Source organism: Carcharhinus amblyrhynchos, chromosome 20 (genome assembly GCF_965287045.1).
Source record: "Carcharhinus amblyrhynchos chromosome 20, sCarAmb.v2.hapA, whole genome shotgun sequence".
Lineage (NCBI taxonomy): Eukaryota > Metazoa > Chordata > Chondrichthyes > Carcharhiniformes > Carcharhinidae > Carcharhinus > Carcharhinus amblyrhynchos.
The window spans coordinates 2,511,654-2,536,075 of record NC_137343.1 but is presented as its reverse complement, the minus strand read 5'-3'; the positions used below and the strand labels follow the sequence as shown (position 1 = coordinate 2,536,075).

General features: G+C 48.3%; 1 protein-coding gene across 12 annotated transcripts in view; it reads left to right on the top strand.

Moving 5' to 3' along the window:
* rimbp2b (RIMS binding protein 2b) overlaps positions 1 to 24,422 on the top strand; it is a 269,586-nt gene that overhangs the window by 191,481 nt on the left and 53,683 nt on the right. For all 12 annotated transcript variants that reach the window (XM_080207973.1, XM_080207968.1, XM_080207976.1 and 9 more), the window contains 6 exons: positions 2,487 to 2,629; positions 7,379 to 7,455; positions 10,453 to 10,562; positions 14,255 to 15,094; positions 18,515 to 18,666; positions 19,276 to 19,749. In XM_080207973.1, the coding sequence (XP_080064099.1) occupies positions 2,487 to 2,629; positions 7,379 to 7,455; positions 10,453 to 10,562; positions 14,255 to 15,094; positions 18,515 to 18,666; positions 19,276 to 19,749 (1,796 nt within the window). The remainder of the gene's footprint in view (positions 1 to 2,486; positions 2,630 to 7,378; positions 7,456 to 10,452; positions 10,563 to 14,254; positions 15,095 to 18,514; positions 18,667 to 19,275; positions 19,750 to 24,422) is intronic.

Here is a 24,422-nt window from a genome sequence, read left to right as displayed (position 1 = left end):
CCCCGCCGTTCAATAAGATCACGGCTGATCTTTCTGTGGACTCAGCTCCACTTACCCACCCACTCACCATAACCCTGAATTCCTTTACTGTTCAAAAATGTATCTATCCTTGCCTTAAAAACATTCAATGAGGGAGTCTCAACTGCTTCACTGGGAAGGGAATTCCACAGATTCACAACCCTTTGTGTGAAGAGATTCCTCCTCAACTCAGTCCTAAATCTGTTTCCCCGTATTTTGAGGCCATGCTCCCGAGCTCTAGTTTCATCCACCAGTGGAAACAACTTCCCTGCTTCTATCTTATCTATTCCCTTCATAATCTTACATGTTTCTATAAGATCTCCCCTCATTCTTCTGAATTCCAATGAGTGTAGCCCCAGTCTACTCAGTCTCTCCTCATAAGCCAACCCCCTCAACTCTGGAATCAACCTAGTGAATCTCCTCTGCATCCCCTCCAGTGCCAGTCTATCCTTTCTCAAGTAAGGAGACCAAAACTGTACACAGTACTCCAGGTGTGGCCTCACCAGCACCTTATACAGCTGCAACATAACCTCACTGTTTTTAAACTCCATCCCTCTAGCAATGAAGGACAAAATTCCATTTGCCTTCTTAATTACCTGCTGTACCTGCAAACCAACTCCTTGTGATTCCTGCACAAGGACACCCAGATCCCTCTGCACAGCAGCATGCTGCAACTTTTTACTATTTAAATAATAGTCCATTTTGTTGTTATTCCTACCAAAATGGATGAGCTCACATTTACCAACATTGTACTCCATCTGCCAGACCCTCACCCACTCACTTATTCTATCTATATCCCTTTGCAGACTTTCAGTATCCTCTGCACACTTTGCTTTGCCACCCATCTTAGTGTCATCTGCCAATTTTGACACACTGCACTTGGTCCCCAACTCCAAATCATCTACGTAAATTGTAAACAATTACGGTCCCAACACTGATCCCTGAGGCACACCACTAGTCACTGATCGCCAACCAGAAAAACACCCATTTACCCCCACTCTTTGCTTTCTGTTAATTAACCAATCCTCTATCCATACTAATACATTACCCATAACACCGTGCACCCTTATCATATGTCGCAGTCTTTGGAGCGGCACTTTGTCAAATGCCTTCTGGAAATCCAGATACACCACATCCACTGGTTCCCCATTGTCCACTGCACATATAATGTTCTCAAAGAATTCCACCAAATTAGTCAAATATGACCTTCCCTTCATGAGCGTGGAGCCTGTTCTGAGTGAGTAAGGGAAGATTGAGAGGTGATGTAGTTGCTGTTCTTTCTGATTCTGAAGGGAATGGTTAGTGTCACCAAAGCCCAGCTGTTTCACCTTGTTCCAGAGGTTGGAACCGGAGGATACGGAATAGACTCAGAGAGAGAGAGAATTCCAAAGCAATCCTGGGAAGGGTCACTCAGTGAGCCAACGGTCAGATTATAGGACAGGCACCCAGGGAGACAGAGCAAGGAGGGAATATTGATAAATTTAAATACAAATTAGATAGATTTAATTCAGGAGTCACATTGTGGGCTGGAATATGAGAGGGATTTGAGATCTGATGTGCGGTGAGGAGAGTGTGCTGGGTGACTTTGAACCAAAACTCTCCCCTATTGGGGCTTTCCTCAGCCCGTGTCTGGGTCTGTTGGAGGCTCATTTGGGATTGGTCACTGTGATTGGTCAATAACTCCATTGCGTCATTGTCAATACCAGGATGGGGACCGTAAACCCAGTGGACACCATTTTATTCCCCTCTCGTGATTTCTGAGTTCAAACCTCAGCAACAATGTGACCAGAATTGGAAAGCGGCTGTTCAGAGTGAAAAACTCTCCATGATCAATGCCGCAATTGTATTTTTTAAACATAATGATCAGTTAAACCGTTGATGACAGACTGATACCACCTAGAAGGACAAGAGCAGCCAATACCTGGGAACACCCCCACCTGGAGGTTCCCCTCCGAGCCACTCACCATCCTGACTTGGAAATTTATCACCGTTTCTTCGCAGTCGCTGGGTCAAAATCCTGGAACTCCCTCCCTAACAGCACTGAGGGTGCACCTACACCGTATGGCTCAAGATGGCAGCCCACCACCACCTTCTCAAGGGCAATTAGGGATAGCAATAAATGCTGGCCAGCCAACAACACACCACAAATGAATTTTCAAAATTTCATATGAAAAATAATTAACAGCTTGCGACTTAATCCAGACATGATAAACCAACAAGGGAAATAAATCAGATTTAATCCTCTAGGTATCGGTCTTGATTTTAATACTGACCTTTCTGAATAAGTTGCAGTTGGTTAGTCTAGGACTACATTTGTGTATGTACATAGAATTATCCAGATGTCTGTGTAATTAAAAATACAAATTCAGACCACAATCTATCTGCTGTATTCCTCAGTAACTGCAAATTAGTGAGATGACAGTTCAGACACGCTGAGGACCAATCTTTTCTTTCTGTTCTGCTTTCAGGCAATGAAAGTCCTTCTGGGAGCAGATCAGTGATCTCCGAGTATATTCGACCCCTTCAGATATCTGGTGGGAAGCCAGAGCAGCTCTCTGTCAAACCTACTTTCCTGTCTCGCTCGAGCCTCAGGCAGGGCTGTTTCTCTGAGGTCAGTGTGCATCGTGCTACTTGATAAATCATTGTCTGAAAGACAGTGGAAAGGTCAAACCATGGCCAGTGGTGTCAAACCATCTCGCCTGACGCTTCCTGTGTCATTCTCAGCTTTTATTTACCAGGGTTAAACTCTGCATCAGGCCCCTGGATTAACCAGTCCAGAGACGACATTACGAAGCTTCTCTGTCCCAATGTGCAGGGCTCTCCGAGCTGCTCACCATCCTGACTTGGAAATTTATCACCGTTTCTGCACTGTCGCTGGGTCAACATCCTGGAGCTCCGTCCCTAACAGCATCATGGGTGTACCTACACCACAGGGACTGCAGTGGTTCAAGGCAGCAGCTCATCACCACCTTCTCAAGGGGCAATTAGGGATGGGCAATAAATGCTGGTCTAGCCAGCCACGCCCACATCACGGAGACAGGCTATGGGTCAAACACACAGAGTGATAACCTAGAGCTCTCCTGTCCTGTGACTGGGGAATAGGCAGCTGTGTGAGGGGGAGGTGGGCAATGGGGTGTAGGATTGGGGGTGTGGACGATAGGGAGCAGTGTTGGGGGTACGGGGGTGGGGGAGATGGAGGTGGGGGTGTATAGGGGGTGGGGAGGTGGGGGTGGGGGAGATGGAGGTGGGGGTGCATAGGGCGTGGGGAGGTGGGGGTGGGGGAGATGGAGGTGGGGGTGTATAGGTTGGTGCGTGTAGGGCTGATGCTCTGTTCAGGGCTGCGAGGGGGTGTGCAGGGCTGGGGGGCGGTGTGTGGGGCTGGGGGGGTGTGTGGGGCTGGGGGGGGGTGTGTGGGGCTGGGGGGGGTGTGTGGGGCTGGGGGGGGTGTGTGGGGCTGGGGGGGTGTGGGGCTGGGGGGGGTGTGTGGGGGCTGGGGGGGGTGTGCGGGGCTGGGGGGGTGTGCGGGGCTGGGGGGGGGTGTGGGGCTGGGGGGGGGTGTGCAGGGCTGGGGGGGGGTGTGCGGGGCTGGGGGGGTGGTGTGCGGGGCTGGGGTGGGGTGTGCAGGGCTGACGCTCTGTGCAGGGCTGGGGGGTGCGACACTGTCAGAGGTGATGTTCCCGGCTTTTCAGCTGGAACTGAAAGATCAGCCAGGACTTTGAGGAACAGGAGTGTTCTGGTCTCCAATTGGATATTCATCCCCCAATCAACATTCGTTAACAGATTATTGGCTAATTTCATTGCTGTTTTTGGGAGCTTGCTCTGCATAAATTGGCCACTGAGTTTCCTACATTAACATCAACTACAATTCAAACAATGTCATTGGCTGTGAAACACTTTGGGATGTCCTCAGGTTGTGTGAGGTGCCACAGAAATGCAGGACCTTTTTTGTACTAAGTCTGTTGATTAAACACCTGGCTATCCTCCCCCACTCTCATTCCTCATGTGTCAGCGGCCTTTATAGTTCCAGCTGTTTTGGAGAGTGTGCTGACTCAGCACAATGAGTGGTTAGGATCTGGAATGTACTGTCTGAGAGTGTGGTGGAGACAGAGTCATACAGCAAGTGGTTAGGGCCTGGAATGTACTGTCTGAGAGTGTGGTGGAGGTAGATTCAATCAGGGTTTTCAAATGGGATTGGATCGGCACCCAAAGAAATGATCTCTGGAGAAAGCAGAGATGTGAGACTCACTGTGGTGCTGTTACAAAGAGCTGGCATAGGCTCAATAGGCCAAATGGCCTCTTCCTGTAAAATAACTATTCTATATATTGCCCTCAGAATTGCAAATGACATTGAGTTTGCGGTCGCTACAATGCACAAGCCGACCTTGTGACCTTCAGCTAAGTATACTGTGTTGAATATTGTTTGACTCACTCTGGGTGGATTTTGTCTTCAAAAACCCACAGTCAAAGACAGACTAAGAACATAAGAACATAAGAAATAGGAGCAGGAGTAGGCCATCTAGCCCTTCGAGCCTGCCCCACCATTCAATAAGATCATGGCTGATCTGTCGTGGCTCAGTTCCACTTTCCCGCCCTCTCCCCATAACCCTTAATCCCCTCTCTTATCAAGAACCCATCAACCCGCGTCTTAAAAATATTTAGCAAGGCAGCCTCCACCACTTCAATGGGCAGAGAATTCCAGAACACTCGCACAAACTTCCCATTTAATCCCTTGGCAGAATTTGACATTCTCAGTTAAAGGTGAGAGTTTGGAATTCTCCGATGATACAGCAGGAGTAGAGATTTTGCAAATTTCACTTTATCCACACAAGATAACTGACAATTTGAGATGTGCAGAGGAAGGAATCACTCGAGTAATGGAAGTCTCATAAACTGGTAGTCTGAGGAACGTGACTCTTTTATAACTGATCACAACCCAAACCAGGTCAAAAACAGTTTATTTATTCCGACTGTCAAATCCACACTTCACTTCAACTCACCTAATTTCACTCCCCTGTCAATTCTAATCACCCAATCATCACTCTCACAAATTGCTTACGGATTTCTACCTAAAACTAATATCAATAAAACAGAGAAGCTTTTATTCTTTCATGGGATGTGGACATCACTGGCTAGGTCAGAATTTATTGCCCATTAATTGCCCTTGAAAAGATGACGGTGAGCCATTTGGGGCAGCATGGTGACACAGTGGGTTAGCACTGCTGCCTGACAGTGCCAGGGACCCGGGTTCGATTCTCGGGGGCACAGTGACACAGTGGGTTAGCGCTGCTGTCTCACAGTGCCAGGGACCCGGGTTCGATTCTCGGCTTGAGTCACCGTCTGAGTGGACTTTTCACGTTCTCCCCATGTGGGTCTTCTCCGGGTGCTCCAGTTTCCTCCCACAATCTGAAAAATGTGCTGTTAGGTGCATTGACCCTGCTAAATTCTCCCTCAATGTACCCAAACAGGCGCCGGACTGTGGCAATGAGGGGACTTTCATTGCAGTTTTAATGTAAGCATACTTGCGATTAATAAATAAGCTTTAAAATCTTTAAATTTTGCCATGAATCTTTACAGTCCATGTGGTGTAGGTACATCCAGGATTCTGTTAGGAAGCTTGTTCCAGGATGTTGACCCAGCAAAAATGAAGAATTATGTAATAGTAGTATAGCATTCACTTGCAGCATCAAACCAGGTTAAACTAGTTTCATCTGGTACTTAATTTTCCATGTGGCACCAAGTCTGTTTTTTGCCCTGCAAAGATCTGGCAATGAGGATAGGGATTTGGATTCTCCAACTGAACAACAGACTTGTTTGGAGAAGCTTCTAGCAAATTAGTAGAGGAACTAGGTTCTTTCTCTGTCTGAGAACTAGTTTTAAAATCCAGTCTCAGTGAAAACACTGTTTGTGCATGCGGGTGGGCTGGTCTTTGAGGATTGCTGGATCCATGGGTATGATGAGTTTGATTTGATCTGATTTGATTTATTATTGTCACGTGTAATAACATTCAGTGAAAAGTATTGTTTCTTGCGTGCTATACAGACAAAACATACCGTTCATAGAGAAGGAAATGAGAGAATGCAGAATGTAGTGTTACAGTCATAGCGAGGGTGTAGAGAAAGATCAACTTAATGCAAGGTAGGTCCATTCAAAAGTCTGACAGCAGCAGGGAAGAAGCTGTTCTTGAGTCGGTCGGTACGGGACCTCAGACTTTTGTATCTTTTTCCTGATGGAAGAAGGTGGAAGAGAGAATGTCCGGGGTGTGGGGGGGTCCTTAATTATACTGGCTGCTTTGCCGAGGCAGCGGGAAGTGTAGACAGAGTCAGTGGATGGGAGGCTGGTTTGTGTGATGGATTGGGCTACATTCACGGCTTTTTGTAGTTCCTTGTGGTCTTGGGCAGAGCAGGAGCCCAGACCGAGCTGTGATACAACCAGAAAGAATACTTTCTGTGGTTTCTTCATAATGAAACTAAAGGAGAAGCTGTCTTGGAGGGTCAGAGGTCACAGAGGGTCAGAAGTCACAGCTTTGATAAAAGAATTGGAGGTGGCGATGAGGAGGACTTTTCATGGCGTTCCAGGTTATTGTGACCTGGAACACATCTGAAAGAGCGATGGAAGAAGCTGCAATAGTAACTGTTAGTTAACTGGAAAAAGAGCAGGAGAATGGGGCTAATTACATAGCTCTTTCAAAGAGCAAGCACAGGAATGATGGGCTGAATGGCCTCTTTCTGTGAGATTCTTTGAACATTTTCAAAATGAAGCAATGTCACATGGTTAAAAAATGCCCCTTCAGTTAAAGATTTATGTTGGAATCTTCAAGGAAGAGGCTGATTTCCTTCCCTATGCCAGGCATTTCCCTCTCATATCCCGGGTCTATGTTTAACTCTCAGTCAGCAATAGAATCGTAAAATCCCGAAAGTTCAGCCCGTTGAGTCTGCACTGACTCTCTGAAAGACCATCTTACCCAGATCCGTTCCCATAACCCCCCGACATTTAGCATGGCCAATGAACCAAATCCGCACATCATCGGACTGTGGGAGGAAACCGGAGCACCCGGAGGAAACCCACACAGACACGGGGAGAAGGTGCAGACTCCTCACAACAGTGACCCGAGTCGGGAATCGAACCTGGTGCTGTGAGGCAGCAGTGCTTGCCACCATGTTGCTCCATGAATAACCTGATTTTCTTCCATTTCAGTTTGTGGGATGCTGCTGTGCACAAATTGGCTTGTTCCCTACATTTCAACAATGACGGCATGTCACCAGCACCGTATTGGCTGTGGGTTTGGTTTGGGATGTGAAACACAAGGTGGAAATGTAAGTTTTAAAAGATTGATTTTATTCTTTGCTTGTTTTGTGGACAGATGGATATTGAAGTGGAGGAAACTAATCCTAAAATGAAGTACACCGGGAGGGTACACCTGTGTGTTGCCCGTTACAGGTAAGCTGGTCACTGTCCCTTTGTACATCATAGAGTCCCTACAGTACAGAACGAGGCCATTTGGCCCATTGAGTCTGTACTGACCACAATCCCACCCAGGCCCTATCCCCACATATTTACCTTGCTAGTCCCTCTGATACTAGGATCTATTTAGCACTGCTAATGCACCTAATCCACACACATTTGGAGTGTGGGAGCACCCGGAGGAAGCCCATGCAGACATGGGGAGAATGTGCAGACTCAACACAGACAGTAAGCCGAGCTGGGAATTGAGCCCGGATCCCTGGCGCTGTGAGGCAGCAATGCTAACCACTGTGCCACTGAGGCACCCAAATTATGCTTTATAAATATGGCTCCTTGCACATCACTCTGTGAGCTGTGAGCCCCAGTCGATGGGTGCTCACTGAAGTTTAGCATTGATTTGATATTGAGTTGTTGGGGAGCAGGTTAGTCACAGGCTGAGGTCGTTAAGGTGTTCCACCCAGAAGTCCAGGGAAGTTTACACATCTCCCACCTGCCTGTTAGGGTCAGGTTTTGAGAGCTCGGTGACTTTGTTTGCTTTCTTTAACAACATTGATAAAACTTTGAGAATGAGAAAGATACAAGACCAGCACACATTACAGCACAGGAGGAGACTATCTTCTTCTGTTTGTTCAGTATTTATTGCCCATCCCTAGTTGCCTGAGGAGAGTTGAGAGTCACCCACGTTGCTGTGGCTCTGGAGTCACATGTAGGCCAGACCGGGTAAGGACGGCAGATTTCCTTCCCTAAAGGACATTAGTGAACCAGATGGGTTTTTCTGACAATCGACAATGGTTTCATGGTCATCAGTAGATTCTTAATCCCAGATTTTATTGAATTCAGATGTCACCATCTGCCATGGTGGGATTTGAACCCACATGGACTTTAGCAAGACTTTTGACAGGGTATCGCATGGTAGGTTGTTGCATAAGATTAAATCTTATATCTTACCCTGGATCCCATGAGATTTAACAGTCCATTAGACTGTGACCCCTAGTTGTGGATTTCCCCAACATCAGGAACATTCTTCCCGCATCTAGCCTGTCCAGTCCCATCAGGATTCTGTATGTTTCTATGAGATCCCGTCTCATTCTTTTAAATTCCAGTGAGTGCAAGCCCAGTCGATCTAATCTCTCTTCATACCTCAGTCCTGCCATTCCAGGAATACCTTCCTCCTCCCCCACAGCCCCTGTGCTCCACTCCTCCTGTAACAACCCACTGCCTCAGGTAGATGTAGTACCAGCAGTAGCCACCATCTTCCCAGTGACACTGCTGCTCAATAGAGCTGCCAGTTTCTGATTGGCTGGCAACTCTCAACAGGGAGAACTTCTGCCCCCAGGGGAAGGTTTGCCACGATTCTAATGCCCGAGTGGCACAACATGTGGTGAAAAGAAGCGATGCAGGGCTGTCATTGGTGCTCAATCCAATGGCCAAGACTCCCATCATCTCCACAAGATTCCACCCCACATCAAAGGCACAACCTGTTATCACAACTTGCTGAAACTGTCATTCAATCTCAGATAAAAGGAAAACAACTGTGCTGAAACTGAGTAGCATTTGAAACTCACCCAAGCATTCATTACGGTTACAGCTGCCCACACTATAGACTTCTCTCCAAAAAGGAAAGGACTGAAGGGTGCATTTCAACTTAGAAGTAGAGTGACTGTCAATCAGTGTAATGGAACAGATCATTAGTTTTTTTTAAGTGTCAAAACCAGTTTTTTTTAAATAAGCTATAGCAATTTAAATCACAGTAGAAAAGATGACAGCACAGGCTGATGGGACAGTTGATAACATTTATGGCGTTGGGAAATGCATGTGAACAAATTCACTAGCTGGTCAATGTACGGGTCAGCTTCCTGTAAAGGACTGGTCCCTAAGATGGATCAGTGTATTTAAAACACATCACAATCCAATATCCAATAATGATATTCAATAATGTGGAAACATTTCAGAATGTTCCAGATTGCTCAGCAGCTTTGCCATTTCCTTCAAAGGTTCTCAAACCTGACTTGGGTTTCCGATGGGAATGGTGTGAGGCCGGAAATCCAATTTTCACCCCCCCCATTAAAGTGGGGACCCCTCTCTCAGTGGCAGTGTGGCTGTACTTTGCATTGAGTTAGACAATCTCAACCCACAAAAAAGCCCCGAGGAAAATGGTGTGAGGTCGGAAACGTGGAGCAGAATCTTACTTCCTCCGAGTGTGGCCATTCACACATCAAAACACATCTCTGCAGCCAGTCATCAATTCAGCCCAATGTTTGCCTTGTAACAAATAAAATCTAATTACTTCCGACAAGAAAAATAAATAAATTCACCCATAAAATTACCCATCTCCTCTTGTAAACGTGTCTAGAAATCATAAAAACCCCAATGCAGAAAGAGACCACTCGGCCCATCAAATCTGCACCAACAACAATCCCACCCCGGCCCTATCCCCACAAATTTACCCTGCTAATCCCTCTAAGCTACACATCCGGGACACTAAGGGGCAATTTAGCATGGTCAATCAACCTAACCCGCACTTCTTTGGACTGTGGGAGGAAACCCACGCAGACACGGGGAGAATGTGCAAACTCCACACAGACAGTGACCTGAGCCGGGAATCGAACCTGGGTCCCTGGCACTGTGAGGCAGCAGTGCTAACCACTGTGCTGTCTCTTTAGATTAAGTCTAGCCTGTCCTGGGGCATGTTTGAGTTTTGCCCTATTCCTGGATTCCCTTGTCTGGGTCAGCTCCCTGTTCTGTTCCAGTCTCCTCACATGTCTGACTTTCTTGTTATTGATCGAGATTAATTTTTGTGATTAGCCAATAACTCTATTATTGTTCTGTCATGTGACGACCAGGCTGTGAGAAGGTGAATTTGATAGGTGTTAGTCTTTTCCTGTGCGTCACATTCACAGGGCAATGGATTAAGCTTCAGAATTCGGATCTGCTCCGAAAATCATTCCTGTTGTCTCTCTTTTTCGAATCTAGTTACAACCCGTACGAGGGACCCAATGAGAATCCAGAAGCTGAACTTCCTCTCAAAGCTGGCAAATACCTGTACGTTTACGGAGATATGGATGAAGATGGTTTTTACGAAGGTTTGTTGTATTAACCTGTGAAAACGGGGATCGTGTCTGAGTTAGCCAGCCTCACAGTGAAAAGTTCCTCACCATTATTGTCCTGACATCTCCTCCTGTTGGCCAACGACAGGAGAGCGATAACTAATACGAACAAATCCAGAATATTGTGTCTCTTGCTCACCAAGGATTTTATACAAACCCCCTCAACACACACAAATCATATTCCTCTCCCTGGTATTTTAATCCAGGCAGGAATTGATAGGGAGCATTTATATAGCACCTTCTGTAATATCGTGACATCCCAAGGTGCTTTCAAGCCAAGTATTTTATTGAAGCGTAGCCACAGCGGTAATACAGGAATCACCTCAGCCAATTTGTGCACAGCAAGATCCCACAGTCAGCAACAAGATGACAGCCAGATTTCCTTTGGTTGAGGGATAAATATTGGTCAGGATCCTGGAGGGGTTTTCTATGGGCGTAAGATGCTCTTTCGGAGAGTCGGTGCAGATTCAATGGGCTGAATGGCCTCCTTCTGCAGGGAGTCTATGGTCCTCTGGACGCAGTGGCCATGTCATCTCCAAAGTCCACCTGAGACCAAAGCTGGGGTCCCATCTGAAAGGCAACTCCCCTGAACCGTACTGTCATTTGGTCAGTGTTCATCCCGGAGCAGTATCAATGGGAATTCCTAACCTTCCCAACATGGGATATTCCCGTCAGCACCAACTCCATTGGACATCAATCCATCACAACTCTCATCATTCCACACCCTGCATCTGTAATTGGCTCATTCCAATATTCAGATTACTCACTCTCCTATCCAGTTATATTGGGATGTTGACTACATTATAGGTGCTATGGAAATGCAATCAGTTGTTGTTGAAGTGACTGAATCAAGGTGGAAAGTGACTCGGAGGCATTGTTGCCATCGGAATTAATCAACTAAAATGCTAAAAACAGAATCTGTTTCAACATCTAACCATCAGAAATGGCCAGCTGTGAATATATAATTTAATGTCGATTTGAAATGAGGCAGAGCTGGAGCTCGAATAAAACTCCCCGAAGAAACAAAGCTTCCAATATCCTTTCACCAAAAGAAAATGCTAGGAGTAGCCAGCGGGTCAGTCAGTGTGTGCGGAGAGAGGAACAGAGTGAGTGAGCTGAATTATACAGACTGTTCACTGCCCCCCCCAGGAGGACAGCGGCAATCCGACAGCAATTTAATTGGCCATTAACAAGCTGGAGGTGGAGTGTCCACCCCTCAGGAACAGGAAATAAAGTCTTACACGGTTTAAATCACATGTGACTCCAGTCCCCTGCTGCATGGTTAACCCTTCACATCCCTCAGGGTAACCAACCTTATCAGCATTTCCTGAGAATGATTTTATTTTTAAATTCAGGAGTGCAGTGAAGGAGAGGAAAATCTGCTATTTCTGTCCCGTCATCAGAGCCAATGATCCCTCAAACAAATTTTGATTTATTAATTATAGTAAATGGCAGGAAAAGTGTTATTTTTGTACCACTCGCAGTTAAATAGATTTTATCATAGAATGGGTAGCACAGTGGTTAGCACTGCTGTCTCACAGCGCCAGGGACCCTGGTTCAATTCCAGCCTGTGTGGAGTTGGCACATTCTCCCCGTGTCTGTGTGGGTTTCATCCGGGTGCTCCGGTTTCCTCCCACAGTCCAAAGATGTATTGGTTAGGTGGATTGGCTGTGCTAAATTAACCCCAGTGTCAGGGGATTAGCAGGGGGGTGAATTATAGAATCCCTACAGTGCAAAAAGAGTCTGCAGCAATCACAATCCCACCCCAGCCCTATCCCCATAACCCCATGTATTTACCCCGCTAATCCCCCTGACACTAAGGGGCAATTTAGCACGGCCAATCAGCCTAACCTGCACACCTTTGATGTCTTCTGATCAGTAATTTTCACAGGTGAACACAATGTGTGGGTAGAATAGTACATTCGATCAAATAGAAGTCTTATTTAAATTATTAATATTGGAATAGGCAAAACACCACAAAGTATCAACAACTATTACAGGCAATCCATTGACCCAAGACCCAATATTCGTGCATGCAGCTGGTCTAATCAGTGTTAAACCCAGACAGTCCCCCATCCAACTACTAACCAGGCATCAGTCAGTTTAGCTTCTGAGACTAGACACAATCAGGTATTTTCAGAATGTCCACGGGCACACAACAGGCAGAGCTGTTCATTTCCCTTTGCCAAAGCTTTAACATGCAAAGACTTGCAGCAGCCAGCTACACAGGGCCAACACGGAGATGCATTGTAAGTAACACAGTAGCAGGAACAGAGGGAGGAATTAAAGACTGGCCGGGAATCGAACCCAGGCGCCCCCCCCCCTCCAATGTGGCAGGAGAGAATTTTAGCACTGAACACCAACGCTGTTTTTACAAAGTGGTGCGAATTAGCAGATGGGGCCGGGAGCCAGCACATGGCCTCATGTCGAAACCCCGAGACCCTGAGATTTTCACTCAAACACTGCCCCAGCTGAATTATTTCAGTTTATTGGAAATGTTAACTCCATTACTGCCAAACATTGTGCGAGAACTGGTCAGCGTAAAATAAACGTTCAGTGCAATGGTCAGAAATCGAACCCCGCTCAGCTGCTGGGGAGGCAGCTACGCTTATCACAATGCTTACCCCTCCAGGCTTTGCTGCAGCCTCTCCTCAGCCTTTTGGCTAAGATCGAGGGTCAGATCGAGCCCAAGGTGGGATGCAATACTTTATATTATCAGCCTGGATCTTGTTTGTGGGGACCGTGAATTGGATTCAATTGGAATTTTGGATTTTTGGGGAAAACGGGAATGGATTTGGGTTTGCCGGGTCCACTCTTTGTAACTTAAAGAACGGAGTAAAAATTAGAAAGGAAAGTGTCTAAAACCTCAAAATGATGATTGATGCCAGTTGGTTTCCTGATCATTCATTAGAACGCGACGTTAGCCCCTGTGTCAAAATAAGAGATGGAGAGATGTCATAAGCAGTAACTCCAGGAGATCAAAGTGAAAAATCAGGAAGAATGGAGGATTGTGCTCATAAAATTTATTGACAAAAATTGTTTATCTGAAAAAGAAACCAGATCAAAATATTTCATCACCAGTAAGAAATTAGGACACCTAATGATGAGAGGGATTTTAACAGAATCCTTCAGGGGAAGGACAGTAACCTGAGAGACAGATTGAAGCTAATGGGGGAAGAACCACACGGGGAGATGAGGGCAAAACAAGTTTTACTCAGTGAGATGTTATGGTCAGAAAGGTGCTGCCTGGAGGAGCAGGAGAAGCAGATTCAATAATAAGAACATAAGAACATAAGAACATAAGAAATAGGAGCAGGAGTAGGCCATCTGGCCCTTCGAGCCTGCCCCGCCATTCAATAAGATCATGGCTGATCTGTCGTGGCTCAGTTCCACTTTCCCGCCCTCTCCCCATAACCCTTAATCCCCTCTATAATAACTTCCAAGAGGAAACTGGATAAATTCCTGTAAAAGAAAAAACTCCAGGTCTGTGGAGAAAGAACAGGGGGGAATGGGATTAACTGAGACTCTTTCATTGACACCACACAGTCACAAAGGGCAAGGAGTGGTCTCTTTCTGTGCTAAATGTCTCGATATCTATTCAGTTCTGAGTTGTGATTGCCTCCTCATTGTGACTGACCGGATAAATTGTTAATTCTCTCCCTCTGCAGGTGAACTGATGGATGGTCGAAGGGGGCTTGTCCCTTCCAACTTTGTGGCTCTGTTACAAGATGAAGAATTGCTTCTGTTCAACTCTGTGGACACGGAGATGGATAACAATTTACTCAATTCGGATGTGAATCACATGGGCCTCCATCTCCACGGTGACGGTGTGCTGCAGGATACCAAGACGGAGAGTGTGTTGTCCGGTCAGACAGATCCCACGATGTACAACAATGGCACAGGAAGATTGGACGTGAATATTGATGAAATTGGTGAAGATATTGTGCCTTACCCCAGGAAAATCAATCTGATTAAACAACTAGCCAAAAGTGTGATTGTGGGCTGGGAGCCTCCGACTCTGCCTCCAGGATGGGGAACTGTTAACAGCTACAATGTTCTGGTAGATAAGGAAGTGAGGAGTAACATCCCCTCTGGAAGTAGAACTAAGGCCTTGATAGAGAAACTCAATCTGGCCAATGTCACATATCGAATATCCATCCAGAGTGTCACAGACCGTGGGCTTTCGGATGAACTAATGTGCACCTTGCTAGTGGGGAGAGACGTCTGTGTGGCCCCCTCCCATCTGAAAGTGGAGAACATCACACAGACTTCAGCTGAGGTCTCCTGGTTGCCCAGCAACAGTAACTACAGTCACACGATCTTCCTCAATGAGGAGGAGTATGACGTGGTCAAAGCCTGTAGTTACAAGTACCAGTTTTTTAATCTAAAGCCTTGCATGGTGTGTAAGATAAAGGCTGTGGCCCAACCTCACCAGGTTCCCTGGCAGCTCCCACTGGAACAGCGAGAGAAGAAGGAGAGCATGGTGGAATTTTGCACCCTTCCTGCAGGTTTGATATTTCCCAGAGTTTAACCTATTCCTCCAGCTGTAGAATCTCTCAGACTGTGAAGGACAACGTTCCCCCGACTGTGTGTCTGAGTGTATCAGTTTGCACTCCAGGAGAGTGAAACAATCTTCTCAAAACCCATGGGGTCTCTCTCTGTCCCAAACTCTCTACCTCTCCGTGTCTCTCAATCTAAGAACAGAAGAAATAGGAGCAGGAGTAGGCCATCTAGCCCCTCAAGCCTGCCGCGCCATTCAATAAAATCATGGCTAATCTCTCTCTCATCTTTCTCTCCCTGACACTCCATCTCTCTCCCTCTCTCCTTGACCCTCTCTCTTTGACACCTGTCTCACACTGTCTCTCACCATCTCTCTCTCACCCTCTCTTGCTGCCTGTCACCCTCTTTCCCTCTATTTCACCCTCTCTCCCAGTCACTCACCCACTCTCACCCTCTCTCATCTAGGAATCATGGGTTAAGCCCTACCCCAGAGACTCAGGGTCAGTACTGAGGGAATGCCGCACTGTCAGAGGGTCAGTGCTGAGGGAATGCCGCACTGTCAGAGGGTCAGTACTGAGGGAGTGCCGCACTGTCAGAGGGTCAGTGCTGAGGGAGTGCCGCACTGTCAGAGGGTCAGTACTGAGGGAGTGCCGCACTGTCAGAGGGTCAGTGCTGAGGGAGTGCCGCACTGTCAGAGGGTCAGTGCTGAGGGAGTGCCGCACTGTCAGAGGGTCAGTGCTGAGGGAGTGCCGCACTGTCAGAGGGTCAGTGCTGAGGGAGCGCCGCACTGTCAGAGGGTCAGTGCTGAGGGAGTGCCGCGCTGTCAGAGGGTCAGTGCTGAGGGAGTGCCGCACTGTCAGAGGGTCAGTGCTGAGGGAGTGCCGCACTGTCAGAGGGTCAGTACTGAGGGAGTGCCGCACTGTCAGAGGGTCAGTGCTGAGGGAGTGCCGCACTGTCAGAGGGTCAGTACTGAGGGAGTGCCGCACTGTCAGAGGGTCAGTGCTGAGGGAGTGCCGCACTGTCAGAGGGTCAGTGCTGAGGGAGTGCCGCACTGTCAGAGGGTCAGTGCTGAGGGAGTGCCGCACTGTCAGAGGGTCAGTGCTGAGGGAGTGCCGCACTGTCAGAGGGTCAGTGCTGAGGGAGTGCCGCACTGTCAGAGGGTCAGTACTGAGGGAGCACCGCACTGTCAGAGGGTCAGTGCTGAGGGAGTGCCGCACTGTCAGAGGGTCAGTACTGAGGGAGTGCCGCACTGTCAGAGGGTCAGTGCTGAGGGAGTGCCGCACTGTCAGAGGGTCAGTACTGAGGGAGTGCCGCACTGTCAGAGGGTCAGTGCTGAGGGAGTGCCGCACTGTCAGAGGGTCAGTGCCGAGGGAGTGCTGCACTGTCAGAGGGTCAGTGCTGAGGGAGTGCCGCACTGTCAGAGGGCCAGTACTGAGGGAGTGCCGCACTGTCAGAGGGTCAGTGCTGAGGGAGTGCCGCACTGTCAGAGGGTCAGTGCTGAGGGAGTGCCGCACTGTCAGAGGGCCAGTACTTATCCCTCAACCAATATCACTAGAAACTGATTACAGATTACGTGATCATTATTACATTGTTAAATGTGGGATCTTGCTGTGTATGAACGTGCTATTGTGTTTCTGATATCATAACAACAGTGCGCAGTGTGAAAAGCACGTTCGGGCGTGCCAGAGCGGTTAATGGTGGTGTGTAAATACAAGTCTTTATCCTTTCAAACTCCACACCTGATACTGTGCTGCCTCAATGTTGGGGGAGGGAGATCTCGTGGGAAGAGAAAAAGTTGCCACAAAACTCTTAAAATATTTTGTGTTTGGTGGGGGGGGGGTTTCTTATTCAGCGAATGAAGCTCCTGTTCTGATGTTAGTAATTTGTGAAAATGGTGAGTTTCACTGCGTCGCTGTGCTGGAATTCCCTGTCATTCTGCCTGTGAGAGGAACGAGACTCTGACCTCACTGAGATATCTCTGCTTTTATTGTGTTGTTCACACGTGAGGGACAGCGCTGGATGGGCAGGAAGGAAAGTTTTGGGGGTAGTTTTATCAGTACAAGATTGAACAAATACGATAGAAAGAGATGATCTTGGATTGGAAGATATAGAATCCATATGGGCGGAGGTGAGATAAGATGGTAGATGCTGCTGATGAGTATAGTCTATAGGCCCCCTTAACAATAGCTATACTGCATGGTATATCAGGAGGTCATGAGCACATGTTAAAAAGGCAGGACATTCATCGTTGGTGACTTTAATCTACACCTGGATTGAACAAGTTAAATTGGCAGAGGTATCCATGAGAAGGAATTCATAGAACATTTTTGGGACAGTTTCCTAGAACAGCTTTGGGGAAACCAAAAGAGAAAATGCTGGAAAATCTCAGCGGGTCTGGCAGCATCTGAAAGGAGAGAAAAGAGCTGACGTTTCGAGTCCAGATGATCCTTTGTCAAAGGGAAGGGTTGGGCAATACACAAATAAAGATTCATTACTCAGTCTGGATATCAGAGGGGGTTACAGAGATAGGGAGGGTGTAGGGGCTGGAGGAGGTTACAGAGATAGGGAGGGGTGTAGGGGCTGGAGGGGGTTACAGAGATAGGGAGGGGTGTAGGGGATAGAGGAGGTTACAGAGATAGGGAGGGGTGTAGGGGCTGGTAGAGGTTATAGAGATAAGGAGGGGGTGTAGGGGCTGGGAGAGGGTTACAGAGATAGGGAGGGGTGTAGGGGCTGGTAGAGGTTATAGAGATAAGGAGGGGGTGTAGGGGCTGGGAGAGGGTTACAGAGATAGGGAGGGGTGTAGGGGCTGGTAGAGGTTATAGAGATAAGGAGGGGGTGTAGGGGCTGGGAGAGGGTTACAGAGATAGGGAGGGGTGTAGGGGCTGGTAGAGGTTATAGAGATAAGGAGGGGGTGTAGGGGCTGGGAGAGGGTTACAGAGATAGGGAGGGGTGTAGGGGATGGAAGAGGTTACAAAGATAGGGAGGCACTGTCGGGGATGGAGGAGGTTACAGAGATAGGGAGGAGGTGTAGGGGCTGGAGGAGCTCACAGGGATAGGGAGGGGGTGTAGGGGCTGGAGGAGCTCACAGGGATAGGGAGGGGGTGTAGGGGCTGGAGGAGCTCACAGGGATAGGGAGGGGGTGTAGGGGCTGGAGGAGGTTACAGAGATAGGGAGGAGGTGTAGGGGCTGGAGGAGCTCACAGGGATAGGGAGGGGGTGTAGGGGCTGGAGGAGCTCACAGGGATAGGGAGGGGGTGTCGGGGCTGGAGGAGCTCACAGGGATAGGGAGGGCCTGTGCCCCACAGGGAAGGGAAGAGTCTGAGTTTGAGGAAAAGGATTTGTCTGTTGTTGACTCTGGGGTGGTTGCTGGATTGTCCTGAAGGAAAGGTTGGAGTGTTTGGGGAGGTGACCAGTTTCCTCTGTTCCCAGGCCCCCCGGCACCTCCTCAGGATGTTATGGTCCAGGTTGGATCAACACCAGGAACTATTCAGATCAGCTGGAAACCACCAGTACTGAGTTCGTCCGGGACATCGAATGGAGCCAGGGTCACGGGCTACAGTGTGTGTGCAAAAGGACAGAAGGTAAATCTCCGCAGCCACACAGGCTCGGTGTGTTAGTAAACGTGAAAAGGTCAAATACTCAAAGAGGGAAATGAGATTAACAAAGCACGTTTGATCAGTATCTCGGTCAGAGTTAAACTCGATCAGTATCACCCAAAACTCAACCCTGAGCTTGTGTTGGAGTAGCTTACAGCTGGTCTTTCCTTATTGAAGCCCTGGAAACCCCCAAAGCTCCCTCCGTATCGAAGATACGCCGTTAAAACCTGGCTCTTTGACTAAGCAGCTGCTCACCTGTCCTCAATCTTTCAGAAGTATTTAGATGAGCATTTGCCATCGTGTACAAGGCTGCTGACCAAGTGCTGGGAAATGGGATTGGAATAGATCGGTGCTTCAGGGCCAGCACAGACACGATGGGCCGAAGGGCCTCTTGTTGTGCTGGAAGATTCCACGGCCAGAGTGTCCCAGTTGTTCCCGCCCGCGGGATTTTCCCATTCCCCCAGCTCACCGCAGCGAGAGTGCGGGAAGATCTGTGGTATCTCCCCACGTGGCTGAGCCCCGGGTATTGTTTCGGTGAATTTTGGGATATTGCTGTCGAAATACAAACTGTTGTTTTTTGTTGTGAATTTTCAGGTTGCAGAAGTTATGCTCGCCACGGCGAGCGGTGTGACCGTGGATTATTTGAGAATACAAAACCTGGAAACCAGAGAGATTATCGTACGGACGATATCTGCCCAGGGCGAATCCGAAGACTCTTATGCTGCAGCTATCCCAACTGACCTACTGGTGCCTCCAACCCCTCACCTCCGCCCTACTTCCAGAACCAAGCCATTAGTAAGTGCCAGAGCGCCCGATACCAAAGACCAACCCATGGGCCCAAGTCTGAGGAGGGACGAGTCATGGGAACAAACACATTCACCATCTCCTCTCTACGGACGTTCCCTGCAGCCCACGTTGCAGAATCACCATGGACCCCCCAGCAACAGGACAGGGAGATCTCCATCACCACAGAGAATCCTCCCACAGCCCCAAGGGACCCCCATCCCAAACACCGTCGCTAAAGCCATAGCCCGTGAAGCAGCTCAGCGAGTCGCCGAGAATAACAGGGTAACTAAGTGTCATCTCTCTCTCTCCGGCTTCTCCACCAATCCCCAATCCCTCCTTCCAATCCCCTTCTCCAATCCCCAATCCCCCTCCCCAATGCCCCTCCCCAATCCCAAATCCCCCCCTCCCCAATCCCCAATCCCTCTCCCCAATCCCCCTCTCCCCAATCCCCCCCTCCCCAATCCCAAATCCCTCCCTCCCCAATCCCCAATCCCTCTCCCCAATCCCCCTCTCCCCAATCCCCCTCTCCCCAATCCCCCTCTCTCCAATCCCCCTCCCCAATCCCCCCTCCCCAATCCCCCCCTCCCCAATCTCCCTCTCCCCAATCCCCAATCCCCCCTCCCCAATCCCCCTCTCCCCAATCCCCCTCTCCCCAATCCCCCCCTCCCCAATCCCCCCCTCCCCAATCCCCCTCTCCCCAATCCCCCCCTCCCCAATCCCCCCCTCCCCAATCCCCCCTCCCCAATCCCCCCCTCCCCAATCCCCCCTCCACAATCCCCCTCTCCCCAATCCCCCTCCCCAATCCCCAATCCCCCTCTCCCCAATCCCCAATCCCCCTCTCCCCAATCCCCAATCCCCCCTCCCCAATCCCCCTCTCCCCAATCCCCCTCTCCCCAATCCCCAATCCCCCCCTCCCCAATCCCCCTCTCCCCAATCCCCAATCCCCCCCTCCCCAATCCCCCTCTCCCCAATCCCCCTCTCCCCAATCCCCAATCCCCCTCTCCCCAATCCCCAATCCCCCCTCCCCAATCCCCAATCCCCCCCTCCCCAATCCCCCTCTCCCCAATCCCCCCCTCCCCAATCCCCCTCTCCCCAATCCCCCTGTTATTTGCTGCCAGTTTTCAATGGGTTTTACTTCCCTTTACCATGGAGCCAATCACATTCTTGCCAGTAATTAGGCAGTGTATATGTGCATAAATTAAATGTTACTGATTATTACTGGAATGGGTGTAAATTGAGAGAAGCAGATACTCAGTGAGACCTTGGAGTCCTCGTGCATCAGTCACTGGAAGTGCGTGCACAGGTACAGCAGGCAGTAAAGAAGGGAAATGGTATGTTAGCCTTCAGAGCGAGAGGATTTGAGTTTAGGGATAGGGATGTTTTGCTGCAATTGTACCGGGTGTTGGTGAGACCACACCTGGAGTATTGTGTGCAGTTTTGGTGTCCTTACCTGAGGAAGGATGTCCTTGCTATAGAGAGAGTACAGCAAAGGTTTACCAGGCTGATTCCTGGGATGGCAGGTCTGTCATACGAGGAGAGACTAAGTTAGAATTATATTCATTGGAGTTTAGAAGAGTGAGAGGGGATCTCATAGAAACTTATAAAATTCAAACAGGGTTAGACTGGAGTACTGTGTGCAGTTTTGGTCCCCTTATTTGCAAAAGGATATATTGGCCTTGGAGGGAGTGCAGAGGAGGTTCACTAGGCTGATACCGGAGATGAAGGGGTTGGACTATGAGGAGAGACTAAATAGACTGGGTCTGTACTCGGAGTTTAGAAGGATGAGGGGGGATCTTATAGAGACGTATAAGATAATGAAGGGGATGGATAGGGTAGAGGTAGAGAGATTCTTCCTGCTTAGAAAGGACAGCAGGACTAGAGGGCACAGCCTCAAGATAAGGGGGGGTGCAGTTTAGATCGGAGTTGAGGAGGAACTTCTTCACTCAAAGGGTGGTGAATCTCTGGAATTCTCTGCCTGTTGAAGTGGTGGAGGCTGCCTCGCTAAATATTTTTAAGTCACGGGTAGATAGATTTCTGATAGACAAGGGGATTAAGGGTTATGGGGAGAGGGTGGGAAAGTGGAACTGATCCACTTCAGATCAGCCATGATCTTATTGAATGGCGGGGCAGGCTCGAAGGGCTAGATGGCCGACTCCTGCTCCTATTTCTTATGTTCTTATTATGTTCTTAGACAGGGTAGATTCAGAAAGAATGTGCCCAATGGTGAGGGGAGTCCAGAATTAGGGGTTAAAGCTTGAGGATAAGGGGTGGGAATATTGAGTAGGGCAGGATGGGGGTGGGGGAGACTGTTGCCCAGGGGCCCCTCTGTGGGCTACAGGGTCACTGATTGGACAGTCTGCTGAGGTGGAGGGGCCTCCTGCTGTGCTCAGGAAGAGGCCTTCAATTGGCCCCCTGAGTGACACAATTTGCTTCTTACCAGGAGGGATATCTACAAACTCCCTCCTCCCGCACCATACACAGAGCAGCTCCATAAAAACCCAGCCTGTGTTTCTCACTGCTCAGTATAAACAGCTCTGAATTGTGTGGCTGTTGTTGTTCCCTCTCGTTATTCCGCCCTGAGGAACATTCTTATTTGAACTGAAATCACGTTTAGCTTCAACTCAACGCCAGCCTTTCTGATGTAGAATTGGTGATTCTCTGATTTGTCAGAGATTTGTGAATCTAATCCCACTGGGAAGTTTGGGAATTTCAATTCACTTTAAAAATATCTAGAAATCACCCAGCTGATATCAGCCAACGTGACCATGAGTTGGATTGTTGTAAAAACCCGTCTGCTTCACTAGTGTCCTTTAGGGGAGGAAATCTGCCGTCCTTACCCGGTCTGGCCTACACGTGACTCCAGACCCACAGCTATGTGGTCGACTCTCAATTGCCCTCAGGCCTGGTGTTTGCTATTTGATTGTAATAAACTATTATCACTGGTTTAGCATAGTTTTGGTCCCCTTCCCTGAAAAAGGATGGAGTTACATAGGAGGCAGTCCAATGGTGATTCACCAGGCTAATTCCTGGGATGAGAGGGTTGTCCCATAAAGAGAGACTAAATAATCTGTGTCTGTGTCCCTCGGTGTTTAGATGAGTGAGGGGTGACCTTATTCAGACATGTCAGATCCTGGGGGAGTTTGACAGGGTTGATGGTGAGATGTTTTCACCAGGGAGAGAGTCTTGAACAAGGAGACATCGCTACAAGATATTTAAAACTGAGGTTGTGGAAATTTCTTCTCACAGAGGATGATGGATCTCTGGAATTCTGTGTCCCAAAGAATGCTGGAAGCTGGATCGTTCAAAGTATTTAAATATTTGATAGATCGAGGAATAGAGGGGTTTGGGGAAATGGCAGAGAGAGGAGCTGAGGCCGATATAGATCAGCCATGATTGTGCTGAATGATGGGGCAGGTTTGAAGGGCTGAGTGGCCTCTCCTGCTTCTGTTTCTTGTGTTCCTGTTTTTAAGTTGAAAGTTCTCAGAGTAACAAGGATGGGAAATAGCAGCAATTAAATATTCAATGCTTAATGTTTTAAAAGCTTTTGTGCAAATTTCTTACACACAATCACCGAACACTGACAGCATGAAAGGAAATTATTTCTTCCTTTCCAGGACTCCCCAAAGGAACGGTTTACCTGCTGACAGTTAGAAACATGGGAATTAGGAGCAGAAGTGGGAATATTTAGCCCTTGGAGCCTGCTCCGCCATTCAGTCAGATCATGGCTGATCTCTCCCTGGTCTCAAATCCACCTCCCCACCTCTTCCCCGGATCTCCTTATCTTTTATTTTATTAGAAATATATCCATCTCCTCCTTGAAACCAGTCAATGATTCAGGTCCACCGCACTCTGGGGCAGCGAGTTCCACAAATTCACCCCCTTCTGTGAGAAGTGGCTCCTCCTCATCTCAGTGTTAAATCTACCGCCTCTCGACCTATCCCTGTGAGCTCTCGTTCCAGATTGCCCCACACGGGGGAACATTTTGGTTTACATTTACTTTCTCAATCCCTTTTAAAGTTTTATATCCCTCGATCAGATCCCCTCTCATCCTCCTAAACTCCAGTGAGAACAAAGAACAAAACAGCACAGGAAACAGGCCCTTTGGCCCTCCAAGCCTGCGCCGCTCATTGGTCCAACTAAACCATTCATTTGTATCCCTCCATTCCCAGTCTGTTCATGTGGCTATCCAGGTAAGTCTTAAACGATCCCAGCGTGTCCGCCTCCACCACCCTGCTTGACAGTGTATTCCACGCCCCCACAGCCCTCTGTGTAAAATACATCCCTCTGATATCTGAGTTAAACCTCACCCCCCTCACCTTGAACTTGTGACACCTCGTGTTCGTCAGCTCCAACCTGGGAAAAAGCTTCCCACTGTTCACCCTATCTATGCCCTTTATAATTTTATACATCTCTATTAGGTCTCCCCTCACTCTCCGTCTTTCCAGGGAGAACAACCCCAGTTTACCTAATCTCTCCTCGTAGCTAAGACCCTCCATACCAGGCAACATCCTGGTAAACAAGCACAAACTGTTTAATCTCTCCTCTTACGTTAACCCTTTCATCTCTGGAATCAATCTGGTGAAGCTCCTCTGAACTGCCTCCAATGTCACCACATCCTTCCTCAAATAGAGAGACCAAAACTGGACACAGTTCTCCAGATGTGGTCTCACCAACACCCTGTACAACTGCAGCAACACACATCTACTTTTATACTCCAGTCCCCTTGCAATAAATACCAACATCCCATTGGCTTTTTTTTTATTAGTTGCACCTGCATTCCAATTCTCTGTGATTCATGAACACCCAGATGCCCAGATCCCTCTGCCTGGACATATTTTGAGTCTGCTTTCCAATTAGATAATAATTTGCCTATTTTTTTCTGCCAATCTCACACTTATCCATGTTAAACTCCATCTGTCAGATTTTGGCCCATTCTCCCAGCCTGCCTGTACCCA